Here is a 14452-nt window from a genome sequence, read left to right as displayed (position 1 = left end):
AATATAATTAAAAGAAGCGGAGGAGATTGTGGCACAACTTGACAAGAAGAAGGAACCGGTTGGTAGGTCATGTTCTGAGGCATCAAGGGATCACAAATTTAACAATTGGAGGGCGGCGTGGAGGGTAAAAATTGTAGACGGAGATCAAGATATGAATGCACTAAGCAGATTCAGAAGGATGTAGGTTGCAGTAAGTATTGGGAGATGAAGAAGGTTGCACAGGATAGAGTAGCATGGAGAGCTCCATCAAACCAGTCTCAGGACTGTTGACCACAACAACAACAACAAAAAGAAGCTCAGGATAATGGCCACAAATATTAACAATATGTTTATTTAAGTAATTAATTAACCAATAACGTAAGTAATAACAAGCCATCGGAACCGTAGTTAATGGAATGATTCACTGAGAGGCTAGCAAACAATTTGACAAATGTGATTAAGTGTGTTAATTCCCTAACTATGTGACATGATGAGCCATATTAATAATAATGAGTTACAGTTCACTGACTATCTTATTTATGCCTTACTGTATTATAGATTTTCTGTCCCACATACCTAACGTATTCAACAAAATAACACTACTCATCAGCCATTTTGCTTCTGGCATGTGATTTTATCAATTAGTTCGTACTTCCGTGTATATAGCCCGTATCTACCTTTAATATGTCACAATACATAAGATTTTTGAGTTTTTCAGCTATATTTACTTGTGGGTCTTCAGTCATTTGGAAGAAAAGCTTCCTGAATTGAGTGAGCAAAGCTGAAGTAATGTATATTTGTTGGACTGCAAATAAGCAAATTGATGAAAATTTCAAGCTTTTGATAGCAAAATGACGTCACGACACATGGCTTTATGCCTCGTCAGGGTCTTTCAACACCGACATTGAACTGTTGATGATTGGAAACATTTTGCCTGGACATACGAGTATGGAGACAACCTCATGAATGGCACCTGCAGTTCAGCAAAGGACTGTTAAAGCTGGTGGAGGCTCTGTAATGGTGTGGGACGTGTGCAGGTGGAGTGATATGGGACCCCTGATACGTGTAGATACGACGCTACGTAGGTGAGTATCCTGTCTGATCACCGGAATCCATTCATGTCCACTGTGCATTGCGACGGACTTGGGCAATTCCCGCAGGACAATGCGACACTCCACAACTCTAGAATTGCTACAGAGGGGCTACAGGAACATTCTGAGCTTAAACACTTTCGCTGGCCACTAAACTCCTCAGACTTGAACATTACTGAGTATATCTGGAATGCCTTGAAAGGTGCTGTTCAGGAGACATCTCCACCCTATCGTACTCATACGAATCTATTGTCAGCCCTGCAGGTTTCATGGTGTCAGTTCACTCCAGCACTACTTCAGACATTAGTCGAGTCCATGCTACATCGTGCTGCGGGACTTCTGCGTGCTCATGGGCTATTGAGCAGGTGTTCCAGTTTCTTTGGCTCTTCACTGTATAATATGTTTATACCTAGCTGTTCTGCGATTGTCTATGTTGAGTGCTACAATCAGGAGATTTGGGCTCTGAGCACTATGGGACTTAACTTCTGAGGTCATCAGTCCCCTAGAACTTAGAACTACTTAAACCTAAGTACCCTAAGGACATCACACACATCCATGGCCGAAGGAGGATTCGAACCTGCGACCGCAGCGGTCGCGCGGTTCCAGACTGGGGCGCCTAGAACCGCTCGGCCACTCCTGCCGGTACAATCAGGAGAATTTTCACAGTTATTGATAATGTTTTTTTTATTATAGGTGGAAATCATACGGCAGTGTGGCTCACAACATGAATCAATCAATCTGATTTGATGCCTGCTTGGAAGATTTCTTGTTAATGCCACTGCTTAGTCATGGAAGCTCTTAGTGTTTTATTCATAAATTATACCCTTACCAGACTTTTTAACCTGAGGTGGATGGGTGGAAATTTAATCAGATACCTACGGAGTAACCTGCGTATCCACAAGACCAGTACGCTGCTAGAAAGGAAAAAAGTAAACCACTTTGAAAGACGATGTAGATTTTGATTCGATGACAGAATATACTACCCGGAGAGTGTACTGATAACGGTTTTAAGGTCATACACCAAGAGATGGGGTAGTGGCATAGCTACCAGAACGCTATGTGTGTAACCGTACCCATGGTTATACGGATCAGCATGGTGCCGACATATGGAGCAAGTAGGCATCATGTTATAGAGAGGAACCCGTGCTTCGTGTAGTCAACTTAACGAGCTTGGGAAGAGTAGCACTGTAGCTTTCCCAGTGGCACGTTGGTAGCAGATTTCTGAAAAAACTTAGATGTATCACTTCAGTTGTGCAACGGTGGTGGCAACAGTGGTTGTGTGAGGATTCTTACATTTGTAGACGAGATTGTGGTCGTCCACACAGCATAGATGCCAGCCGAGACTGGCCTATTGCAAGTGAAGCAGTGGCATATCTTACGGTTTCTACAGCATAGATAATGGAAATGCCATGTGGCTAGAGCCTCCCGTCGGGTCTTTAGAGTTGACGCCACTTCGGCTACTTGCGTGTCGATGGGGATGAAATGATGATGATAAGGACGACACAACACCCAGTCCCTAGCGAAGAAAATCTCCGATCCATCCGGCAATCGAACTCGGCCCGTTAGGTACGACATTCCGTCGCGCTGACCACTCAGCTACCAGGGGCGGACTACAGCATAGACTCAATAAATGTGACTTCATAAGTGTCAACACGAACTGTTGTGAACTCGTTACCATCAGTGGGACTACGGGCACACCTTCCACTCACAGCACAATAGCCGTTCAGAGTGGCCGAGCGCTTCTAGGCTCTACAGTCTGGAACCGCGCGACCGCTACGTTCGCAGGCTCGAATCGTGCCTCGGGCATGGATGTGTGTGATGTCCTTAGGTTAGTTAGGTTTAGGTAGTTCTAAGTTCTAGGGGACTGATGACTTCAGAAGTTAAATCCCATAGTGCTCAGAGCCATTTGAAAAACACAATATCCACATGAACAGCTCGTCTGGTGACATCAACGATTAATCTGGAGGGTGAAATGACACGCCGTGGTCTCCAGCGATTGAATCAGATGCTACCTGTATGTAAGTAACGCTACCTGTATGTAAGTAACGGTCGTTCACCTATACACTGTAGATCGGCACAATCTTTGGCTCATCTTCAATTCAAAATGTGAACGGCTTGACTGGTTCCGTCAGAAATATATCAGGAGAGTGAAATGACACGCCGTCGATTCCACCGATTAAATCAGACCTTGTCTGCATGGCGAACGCCGTCTCGAACAATTCACTCGTCCCACCCACTGCGTTTGCGTCTGAGATGCAACAAGCTACAACTCTTGTTCATATTTGCTGTTTGTGGAGAGAACGCCCCAGGGTTCGATACATGTATAGTGCTGTTTGACTACTTATTGTGCGATTCTTGCTGCAGGAAGGTGATGTGCTGTTCCAACAATGTAATACTCACCCACATACTGCCAATTAAACTCAGCTTGCTCTACAAGACGTGTAGTGACTTCCCTGGCCATCATGGACGTTGGACTTGTCTCCATTCGAACATGGGTGAGATTTGATACGCCATGTGACTCATACGACTCATTCACCTATAAGCCGTACAATGAACGAGTCGACCAGGCATGGAATAACATAAAATGGTTCAAATGGCTCTGAGCACTATGCGACTTAACATCTGTGGTCATCAGTCGCCTAGAACTTAGAACTAATTAAACCTAACCAACCTAAGGACATCACACACATCCATGGCCGAGGCAGGATTCGAACCTACGACCGTAGCAGTCGCGCGGTTCCGGACTGAGCGCCTAGAAACGAGAGACCACCGCGGCCGGCATGGAATAACATATCCCGAGAGAGTATTTACCTTTATGATCGACTGCATGCCAGAGACATTGACTGAATTTGCCACTTCTGGAGGCTAAACTGCGTACCAATATGGATGTTCCAGCAAATACAATCATACCATTTATTCTACATGTACAATTTTTATAACATTTTTGAATAATTAAAATAATTCTTATTCGTTTTCCGTCTTAGCTGCAAATTTTAATTAAATCATATGTTTAGATCACCCTGGATCATCTTCAGATCTAAGTGGCCACTTTAGCAACCGGTCGTGTCTACTTAAACCCAAATATCTGAGTACTGCGTGTTTCTCCACTCTGATACGTGGTTCTGAGTAGACAAGAGGAGTTGCTGACGCAACTATTTAGCTTTGAAGGTGATTCAGAGTGATCGAGACATATGATCCAATTAAAAAATGTGCCATTGAAATGGAACGATAAATGAGAATTATCTTAAATATGTAAATAGTTGCTGAATCTGTCAAGATGATTATGTCCACTAAGTGAGTCGCGAATGAATTGGAAAACTCTTCTTGGTTGTTCTGCTTCTTTTTCTGGCGGTGTAAATATTGGTCACTTCTTCATTAGGATTAAGGACCTTTACGGTGTTGAATCATCCTATCTTTATCCTCTATGTAACTGCTGAGTGAGAACAAAGTGGAGCACTCTCCATTCATTACGCTAGTATGAAACTTCCTGGCAGATTAAAACTGTGTGCCGGACCGAGACTCGAACTCCTTACGTTTGCCTTTCGCGGGTAAGTGCTCTGCCAACTGAGCTACCTAAGCACGTCTCACGACCCGTCCTCACACCTTCTGCCAGTACCTCGTCTTCTTCCTTCCAAACTTTACAGAAGCTTTCCTGCGAAACTTGCAGAAGTAGCACACCTGAAAGAAAGGATATTGCGGAGACGTGGCTTAGCCACAGACTGGGGGATGTTTACAAAATGAGATTTTCACTCTGCAGCGGAGTGTGCACTGATATGAAACTTCCCGGCAGATTAAAACCGTGTGCCGGGATCTTTGCCTTTCGCGGGCAAGTGCGCTACCGACTGAGCTACCCAAGCAAGACTTACGATCCTGAGTTCGAGTCTCGGTCCGGCACACAGTTTTAATCAGCCAGGAAGATTCATATCAGCGCACACTGCGCTGCGTTCCCGGATTCGATTCCCAGCGGGGTAAGGGATTTTCTCTGCCTCTTGATGACTGGGTGTTGTGTACTGTCCTTAGGTTACTTAGGTTTAAGTAGTTCTAAGTTCTAGGGGACTGATGATCAAAGCTGTTATGTCCCCTAGTGGTCAGAGCCATTTGAGCCACACTCCGCTGCAGAGTGAAAATCTCATTCAAGAAGACGCTACTTCAAGCAACTTCTCGTCGATATGAGACTGAGAAGACGAAAATGTCCCTTTTATCAGCGAAAAAACGTTACTTTTACCGATGGAGATATGGCGTCATCTGTTTAGCAGTCACATACACACGAAGCTGAACTAGATGCGAGCTGGTGTACCTTGATCAAGTTCTGTTAATGGAGAAAACAAAACTGTGTTCACTTGCAAAAACTACATTTATTCATAAATAACTTTGTACAAATACATATGAGGTGTGTTTCATAAATAGCTACACGCGTCCGTCGGTCAGTCTCGGAGGGTCAGGAAGGCTGGGGCTCAGCCCAGGTGGTGACCGGCCTTGAGCGCCAGGATGCTGGGGGCGGCCAGACCGGCTCCCGCGTAGCCCAGGCCGGCGGGACCGTAGGCTCCAGCTCCAGCGTAGCCAGCAGAAGCGGCAGCAGCGGCTGCGTAGGTGGCGCCGGCGTAGCCCCCGTAGGCGGCGCCGCTGGCGGCGTCGGCGGCGTTGACGGCGGCGTCGCGGGCGCGCGTCTCGGCCACGTAGGTGAGGTGCGCCTTGCGAGCGGCCGCCACCTCGGGGGTGTCGAAAGGCACGCCGCCGGGCCCGATCACGATGTTGGCCGGCGCGAAGTGGTGTGCGCCCGCGTAGCCGCCGTAGGCGGCAGGTCCGGCGTAGCCCGCGCCCAAGAAGCCGGGGGCGGCGCCCAGGAAGCCGGGCCTCGCCATGGCGGCGGCCAGCAGGCAGCTCAGCACCGTCTGCAGGCAACGGGCGGCCAGATGATCGACTAATGCGTGCACACTGGTACACTTGTGCCTACTACACTACTGGCCATTAAAATTGCTATACCAAGAAGAAATGCAGATTATAAACAGGTATTCAGAATGAGATTTTCACTTTCCAGCGGAGTGTGCGCTGAAGTTCCATGTATTCATTCGACAGATATGTTTTACTAGAACTGACATGTGATTACATTTTCAAGCAATTTGGGTGCATAGATCCTGAGAAACCAGTACCCAGAACAACCACCTCTGGCCGTAATAAAGGCCTTCATACCCCTGGACATTGAGTCAAACAGAGCTTGTATGGCATGAACAGGTACAGCTGCCCATGTGGCTTCAACACGATACCGCAGTTCATCGAGAGTAGTGACTGCCGTATTGTGACGAGCCAGTTGCTGGGCCACCATGGACGAGACGTTTTCAGTTGGTGAGAGATCCCGTGAGTGTGCTGGGCAGGGCAGCAGTCGAACATTTTCTGTATCCAGAGAGGCCCGTACAGGACCTGCCACATGCGGTCGTGCATTATCCTGCTCAAATGCATTGTTTCGCAGGAGTCGAATGAAGGATAGAGCCACGGGTCGTAACACATCTGAAATGTAACTTCCACTGTTCAAAGTGCCGTCAATGCGAACAAGAGGTGACCGAGGCGTGTAACCCCATACCATCACGCCGGGTGATACGCCAGTATGGCGATGACGAATGCACGCTTCCAATGTGCGTTCACCGCGATGTCGCCAAAGACGGATGCGACCATTGTGATGCTGCAAACAGAACTTGGATTCATCGGAAAAAATTACGTTTTGCCATTCTTGAACCCAGGTTCGTCGTTGAGTACACCATCGCAGGCGCTCCTGTCTGTGATGCAGAGTCAAGAGTAACCGCAGCCATGGTCTCCGAGCTGATAGTCCATGCTGCTGCAAACGTCGTCCAACTGTTCGTGCAGATGGTTGTTGTCTTGCAAACGTCCCCATCTGTTGACTCAAGGATCGAGGCGTGGCTGCACGATCCGTTACAGCCATGCGGATAAGATGACTGTCATCTCCACTGCTACTGATACGAGGCCGTTGGGATCCAGCACCGCGTTCCATATTACCCTCCTGAACCCACCGATTCCATATTCTGCCAACAGTCATTGGATCTCTACCAACGCGAGCAGCAATGTCGCGAAAACGATAAACCGCAGTCCCGATAGGCTGCAATCCAACCTTTATCAAAGTCGGAAACGGTACCCATTTCTCCTCCTTACACGAGGCATCACAACAAAATTTCACCAGCCAACGCCGGTCAACTGCTGTTTGTGTATGAGAAATCGGTTGGAAACTTTCCTCGTGTCAGCACGTTGTAGGCGTTGCCACCGGCGCCAACCATGTGTGAATTGTCTGAAAAGCTTATCGTTAGCATATCACAGCATCTTCTTCCTCTTCGTTAAATTCCGCGTTTGTAGTAAGTCATCTTCATGTTGCAGCAATTCTAATAGCCAGTAGTGTAAATAGTAACTCTACACAAACAAGCTTACAAGTTTCAAACGCAACAACAACTGCTCCAAGAGAAAACTATACTTTCACCACAGAACCTAAGCAGTGCACGTACTCAACTTGAAGGTATTGTGTATTAGGATACTGGTGGAATATACGTAAAGAAGATTAGACTTTAACATCCCATCGACATCGAGGTAATTAGAGACAGAGTACAAGCTCGAATTGTTTCAAGAACAGGGAAAGAAATCAGCCTTGTCCTTCCAAAGGAACCATCCCAGCATCTGCCTAGAGCAATTTGCGGAAATTACGGAAAACCTAAAACTTACTGGTCGGACCAGGGCTTGAACCACCTACCTCCCGACTGCCAGTCTAGATGTTTCGGCGAACAGCCAAGCGCTGGCACGAGGACCAGAACGAGGAGGACATGAGCACCGCGGCGCCTGGCCACGGCCCAGTTGAAGACTGAAATGGTAACTAAATCGAGAACCTGAGCTGTCGACAGGCGCTGATATGCATCAACGGGGACGGTTGACAATGCGTGCCCCGACCGGTACTCGAACCCGGGATATCCTGCATACATGGCAGACGCTCTATCCGTCTGAGTCACCGAGGGTACAGAGGATAGTGCGACGGCAGTAATTAATCCCTTGCACGCTCCCCATGAGACCCACATTCCCAACTTAATGTCCACACACTACATTCGTAGTGCCGCTGCTCATTACACTCGTTACTCGCGGCAGACCACCTTACCGAATTCCGTGAGAACAGATACCATCTTCATATAGTTAAAGCTAACCGGCGATTGACCTTCTGATTCTGTGCAGAACTCTTACGGTACTCGATAAGATTGTTTGCCGCGAGTAACGAGTGTAATGGGCAGGAACACTACGAATGCAGTGTGTGGCCATTAAGTTTGGAATGTGGGTCTCACAGGGAATGTGCCAGGTATAAATTACTGCAGTCACGCTATACACTGTGCCCTCTGTGGCTCAGATGGATCGAGCGTCTGCCATGTAAGTAGGAGATCCCGGGTTCAATTCCCGATCGGGGCACACATTTTCGACTGTCTCCACTGATGTATATCAGCGCCTGTCTATAGCTTAGGGTCTTGATTTAATTATCATTTCATTCTAAGAGAACTGCATGGTCACCGGTGGTATCTGTTCACATGTCAGAAAGTACAGATACCATCTACATACAGTTGAAGACTAGCCCTTTTACGAACGCTACAGTAGCGATTTAGCATGCGTATTGTGTCGCTTGTGTTGGAAATTGAGTATACTGAAGAGATGGCTTATGTTCCATGTTGCAATTTGCTTGCGACATCCCACTGCAAATTTATCAGAGTTAAGTATTGTCGTTTACCTTACTGTAATAAAAATCTAGTAATACGATTTGCTTGAATTGTAGTCTTGCGATCCGAGAAAGCAGGTTTCCTAGGCACCCTATATGAGACAACTGGGTTCAGCACAACACTAAGTTGTGCGCCACCTCATTCGACTGGGAGGAGAAGCAGTAACAGTAAAATAACTAAACTTAATTCCTCCCGAACAGGCCATCAAGGCCCGACGGTACCGACCGGCCGCCGTGTCACCCTCAATCCACAGGCGTCACAGCATACGGATATGGAGGGTGATGTGGTCAGCACACTGCTCTCAGCCGGCCAGTGTGGCCGAGCGGTTCAAGGCACTACAGCCTGGAACCGCGAGACCGCTACGGTCGCAGGTTCGAATCCTGCCTCGGGCATGGATGTGTGTGATGTCCTTAAGTTAGTCAGGTTTAAGTAGTTCTAAGTTCTAAGGGACTGATAACCTCAGAAGTTAAGTCCCATAGTGCTCAGATTCATTTGATCCATTTGAACACTGCTCTCCCGGCCGTATGTCAGTTTCCGAGACCGCAGCCGCTACTTCTCCATCAAGTAGCTCCTCAGTTTGACTCACAAGGGCTGAGTGCACCCCGCTTGCCAACAGCGCTCGTCAGACCGCATGGTCACCCATCCAAGTGCTAGCCCACCCCGACAGCCCTTATCTTCGTGATCTGACGGGAACCGATGGCACCACTGCGGCAAGGCTGTTGGCCAACAGTAAAACAGATATACATAAAATAGATGTACATCTAAATGAGTCAGTGTGTATTATAACTGCAATAATGATACAAAACTTAGCTTCATGCCCTCGTAAGCATGGCTTCACCAGACTTCGACCTCTTTTTTTGCTATTTTCTTTTATTTTAGTCATCAGTCGTCTGATTGCAACCTATGGCGTCAATCATAGGCTGGGTGTATTACAATCCCCTTCTTATCCCACTGATTTTACATTCAACAGTTCCCTCTAGTAATATGGAATATTTTCCCTGATGTTTTTACAGGTGTCCTATCATCCAGTCTCTTCTTCTTGGAAACGATAACTGGCCACAATTAGAGATTAGAGACTGCTTCCTTACACCCATGAATGCTTCGAACGCTGTATTGGCTAGCGCTCCACAGTCCTACCTGAAATTCTACGGATGTGTGAGGGATTATAATGGAATTGGACTGAAAAATTTAACCATTTTAGGTTTTGGAGAGTTTAAAGTACATGATGGCCTTTTTCTCCATTCAAAATAATACTCGTCTAAACTAAATGACGTAGGGTAACGGAATGAGATTTTCACTCTGCAGCAGAGTGTGCGCTGATATGAAACTTCCTGGCAGATTAAAACTATATGCCGGACCGAGACTCTAACTCGGGATCTTTGCCTTTCAAGGGCAAGTGCTCTGCTGCATTGCCCGCGAAAGGCAAAGGTCCCGAGTTCGAGTCTCGGTCCGGCACACAGTTGTAATCTGCCAGGAAGTTTCAACGTAGAGTGACATTAAAGCTCCAAATCTAAGGAGATATATGTTAACGATGTTTTGGCACGTGTTTGCTCACATTTATTGTTACTTCATCAAATGGTCAGAAAAGGACGCAGAAAGAAAAGAATGAGCGCCCACTGGTATTATCCTTATTGAAGAAAGGAAATTAGTTCAAAAAATGGTTCAAATAGTTCTGAGCACTATGGGACTTAACATCTGAGGTCATCAGCACCGTAGAACCTAGAACTACTTCCACCTAACTAACCTAAGGACATCACAAACATCCATGCCGAAGCAGGATTCGAACCTGCGACCGTAGCGAAATTAGTCTTCGTCACCATTAACCTCATGAATTACGTACACTCATTTGTGCTGTGGATACCATAGCCACAGTGGAAATAGTGAAGTAGTTGTCCTAATAAACAAACAAAATCGCAAGATGTGGGCGAAGCGGAAATGATGTAGTGAGGCTAGCAAGTGACAGCGAAAACTGAACTGCCCAACGAAATGCTAATTATCGCCTAATGCGTTAATCTAAACTGTTCATATGCACAACATCACTGTGAGAGAATTGCCAGCGACTTGCATCTTTCTTAAAGAAAGTAAAGAAACGTTAGAGTACAGGTTGCCATAGGAATGTCGTCGTTCAGCGCATCTGTATAGAAGAATCTACATCTGCATCTACATGATTACTCTGCAATTCACATTTAAGTGCTTGGCAGGGGGTTCATCGAACCACAATCATACTATCTCTCTAACATTCCACTCCCGAACAGCGCGCTGGAAAAACGAACGTCTAAACCTTTTTGTTCGAGCTCTGATTTCTCTTATTTTGATGATCATTCCTACCTTTGTAGGTTGGGCTCAACAAAATATTTTCGCATTCGGAAGAGAAAGTTGGTGACTGAGATTTCGTAAATAGATATCGCCGCGACGAAAAACATCTTTGCTTTAATGACTTCCATCCCAATTCGCTTATCATATCTGGCACACTCTCTCCCCTATTACGTGATCATACAAAACGAGCTGCCCTTTTTTGCACCCTTTTTTATGTCCTCCGTCAATCCCACCCGCTAAGGATCCCACAAGGCACGAAGGGCGTGCCCTGGGAGCAGAACCTGGCTATTCGAGGCCTGAGCGATACTCACCAGTACTTGCATCGTGGCTGATGGACTTCCGGAGGAGGCTGTGATCGGCGACCGAGTGTGCCTCAGCCGGCGCTGCGCGGCGTATTTATAGTGGGCGCCGCTGTGCGGTGCATCGCGGGAGAGTGAGAATCGGGGAATACGACGCGTTCATCGTGGGCGCAGGTCTTCAGGTGTTGGGCATGGCTCGAGTGCCCGCTCTCCGCTTCACTCAGTGAGCTGGCCTTGGCATTTCGAGCTCTGGAGCGGCCTCTCCCGCCTTGCTGCTCCAGGGAATACCGGGTCGTGCCATCCTGACGATGGTCTAGCCTCCTTCTTCGTTCTCAGTTTCTTTCGAGTTAGAGACCATTTTTTACAATAGTTTTGTTTTCTAACTGGGTGTTGTTGTGTCGCCTTCATCATCATCATTCATCCCCATTACGGTCGGAGGAAGGCAATGGCAAACCACCTCCGCTAGAATCTTGCCTAGTACGGCGGTGCGGGTCTCCCGCATCGTCCCCTACGCTCCTTGGAGTATGGGACCTCATCATCATTGTTTTCTAAACTAAACGGTTAGTTTCAGGTTTGCTAAACCTCTTTATTTTCATCATATCTATATTATTGGGGTTCCACACCTCAGTCGGTAAAATCGGAACCCTTATAGGATCATTCTCGTTCCCGCTATCTATCTGTTCAACTGATAAGAAACATTTTTCTCTGGAAGAGCAAGACCCACAATTTGAAACCTGATTCATGTACTAAAGTCCACGGCCCCTTGGCGAAGTAAATAATTTCAGTTTCTAAGTCAATACAATGAAAAGATGCGGCTGTGTTCGTCACAGTATCAGATACTCGGAAATTCACTCACCAAAACCTATAGATACTGGGCATTAAAATTGCTTTACCGCGAAGATAACGTGCTACAGACGCCAAATTTAACCAACAGGAAGAAGATGCTGTGATATAAAAATGATCAGCTTTTCAGACCATTCACACAAGGTTGGCGCCAGTGGCGACACCTACAACGTGCTAACACGAGGAAAATTTCCAACCGATTTCTCATACACAACAGCAGTTGATCGGCGTTGCCTGGTGAAACGTTGTTGTGATGCCTCGTGTAAGGAGGAGAAATGCGTACCATCACATAAAGGCCGGATTGCAGCCTATTGCGACTGTGGTGTATCGTATTGCGACATTGCTGCTCGCGTTGGTCGAGATCCAATGACTGTTAGCAGAAAATGGAATCATTGCGTTCAGGAGGGTAATACGGAACGCCGTGCTGGATCCCAACGGCCTCGTATCACTAGCGGTCGAGACGACAGGCATCTTATCCACATGGTTGTAACGGATGGTACAGCCCTGAGTCAACAGATGGGAAAGTTTGCAAGACAACAACCATCTGCACGAACAGTTCTACAATGTTGGCAGCAGCATGGACTACCAGCCCGGAGACCATGGCTGCGGTTACTCTTGACGCTGCATCACAGACAGGAGCGCATGCGATGGTGTACTCAACGACAAACCTGGGTTCAAGATTGGCAAAACGTCATTTTTTCGGATGAATCCAGGTTCTGTTTGCAACATCACAATGGTCGCATACGTGTTTGGCGACATCGCAGTGAACGCACATTGGAAGCGTGCATTCGTCATCGCCATACTGGCGTATCACCCGGCGTGATGGTATGGGGTTACACGTCTCGGTCACCTCTTGTTCGCATTGACGGCACTTTGAACAGTGGAAGTTACATTTCAGATGTGTTACGACCCGTGGCTCTATCCTTCATTCGACACCTGCGAAACAAAGCATTTGAGCAGGATAATGCATGGCCGCATGTGGCAGGTCCTGTACGGGCCTTTCTGGATACAGAAAATGTTCGACTGCTGCCCTGCCCAGAACACTCACCGGATATCTCACCAACTGAAAACGTCTCGTCCATGGTGGCCCAGCAACTGGCTCGTCACAAAACGCCAGTCACTACTCTCGATGAACTGTGGTATCGTGTTGAAGCTGCATGGGCAGCTGTACCTGAACATGCCATCCAAGCTCTGTTTGACTCAATGCCCTGGCATATCAAGGCCGTTGTTACGACCAAAGGTGTTTGTTCCGGGAACTGATTTCTCAGGATCTATGCACCCAAATAGCGCGAAAATGTAATTACATGTCAGTTCTGGTATAATATATTTGTCCAATGAATACACATTTGTCATCTGCATTTCTTCTTGGTGTACCATTTTTAATGGCCAGTAGTGTATTTATACATGTGTGGTGTCTGGAAACCGAAAGATTGTGGGATGGGGTCTGGCGTGACTACGGATTTTTCAAAGATGTATGTAAAACGATAAGGCTCCTGCCTGGAAAGTGGAAACCGAGAAGTCGAGGCAATGAATCTCGCTTGGGCCAACGATTTTTGAGGCATCGTTTTAATCTAGCCTGCACTTCTCAACAATGTGAGGAGTTGCCAGAAACTACACGTGGTGCGAATTCCACTTTCACTCTTTGGTCCTTATCCGCGGATAGGTAACTAGTGTCGATCAGGGACACCCAAGTCGCAGAATGGCTTCGAACAGAAAGATTTTCACCGGGCCACTGAGCCACACGAGATTATTACAGGGTGTTTCAAAAATGACCGGTATATTTGAAACGGCAATAAAAACTAAACGAGCAGCGATAGAAATACGCCTTTTGTTGCAATATGCTTGGGACAACAGTACATTTTCAGGCGGACAAACTTTCGAAATTACAGTAGTTACAATTTTCAACAACAGATGGCGCTGCAAGTGATGTGAAAGATATAGCACACAACGCAGTCTGTTTGTGCGCCATTCTGTACGTCGTCTTTCTGCTGTAAGCGTGTGCTGTTCACAACGTGCAAGTGTGCTGTGGACAACATGGTTTATTCCTTAGGACAGAGGATTTTTCTGGTGTTGGAATTCCACCGCCTAGAACACAGTGTTGTTGCAACAAGACGAAGTTTTCAACGGAGGTTTAATGTAACCAAAGGACCAAAAAGCGATACAATAAAGGATCTGT

The 14452-nt window shown here is 46.9% G+C and overlaps 1 protein-coding gene across 2 annotated transcripts; it reads right to left on the bottom strand.

Annotated features, from left to right (window-relative positions):
- Positions 1-5405: 5405 nt before the first annotated feature.
- Positions 5406-11501, bottom strand: LOC126355483 (spidroin-1-like). Of its 2 annotated transcripts, XM_050005800.1 has the most exons (3): positions 11446-11501; positions 5678-5962; positions 5406-5632 (listed from the first exon to the last, which is right to left on the bottom strand). In XM_050005800.1, the coding sequence occupies exons 1-3, from the start codon at positions 11455-11457 to the stop codon at positions 5525-5527; spliced, it is 405 nt and encodes a 134-aa protein (XP_049861757.1). In that variant the 5' UTR covers positions 11458-11501; the 3' UTR covers positions 5406-5524. The 2 variants fall into 2 exon arrangements, with proteins under 2 accessions (XP_049861757.1, XP_049861756.1); XM_050005799.1 differs by having other exon boundaries at positions 5406-5962.
- Between the last annotated feature and the right edge of the window lie 2951 nt (positions 11502-14452).

Source organism: Schistocerca gregaria, chromosome 3, assembly GCF_023897955.1.
Source record: "Schistocerca gregaria isolate iqSchGreg1 chromosome 3, iqSchGreg1.2, whole genome shotgun sequence".
NCBI classification, from domain to species: domain Eukaryota; kingdom Metazoa; phylum Arthropoda; class Insecta; order Orthoptera; family Acrididae; genus Schistocerca; species Schistocerca gregaria.
Note: the sequence above shows the minus strand (reverse complement) of the source record. Positions and strands in the feature narration are given on the sequence as shown.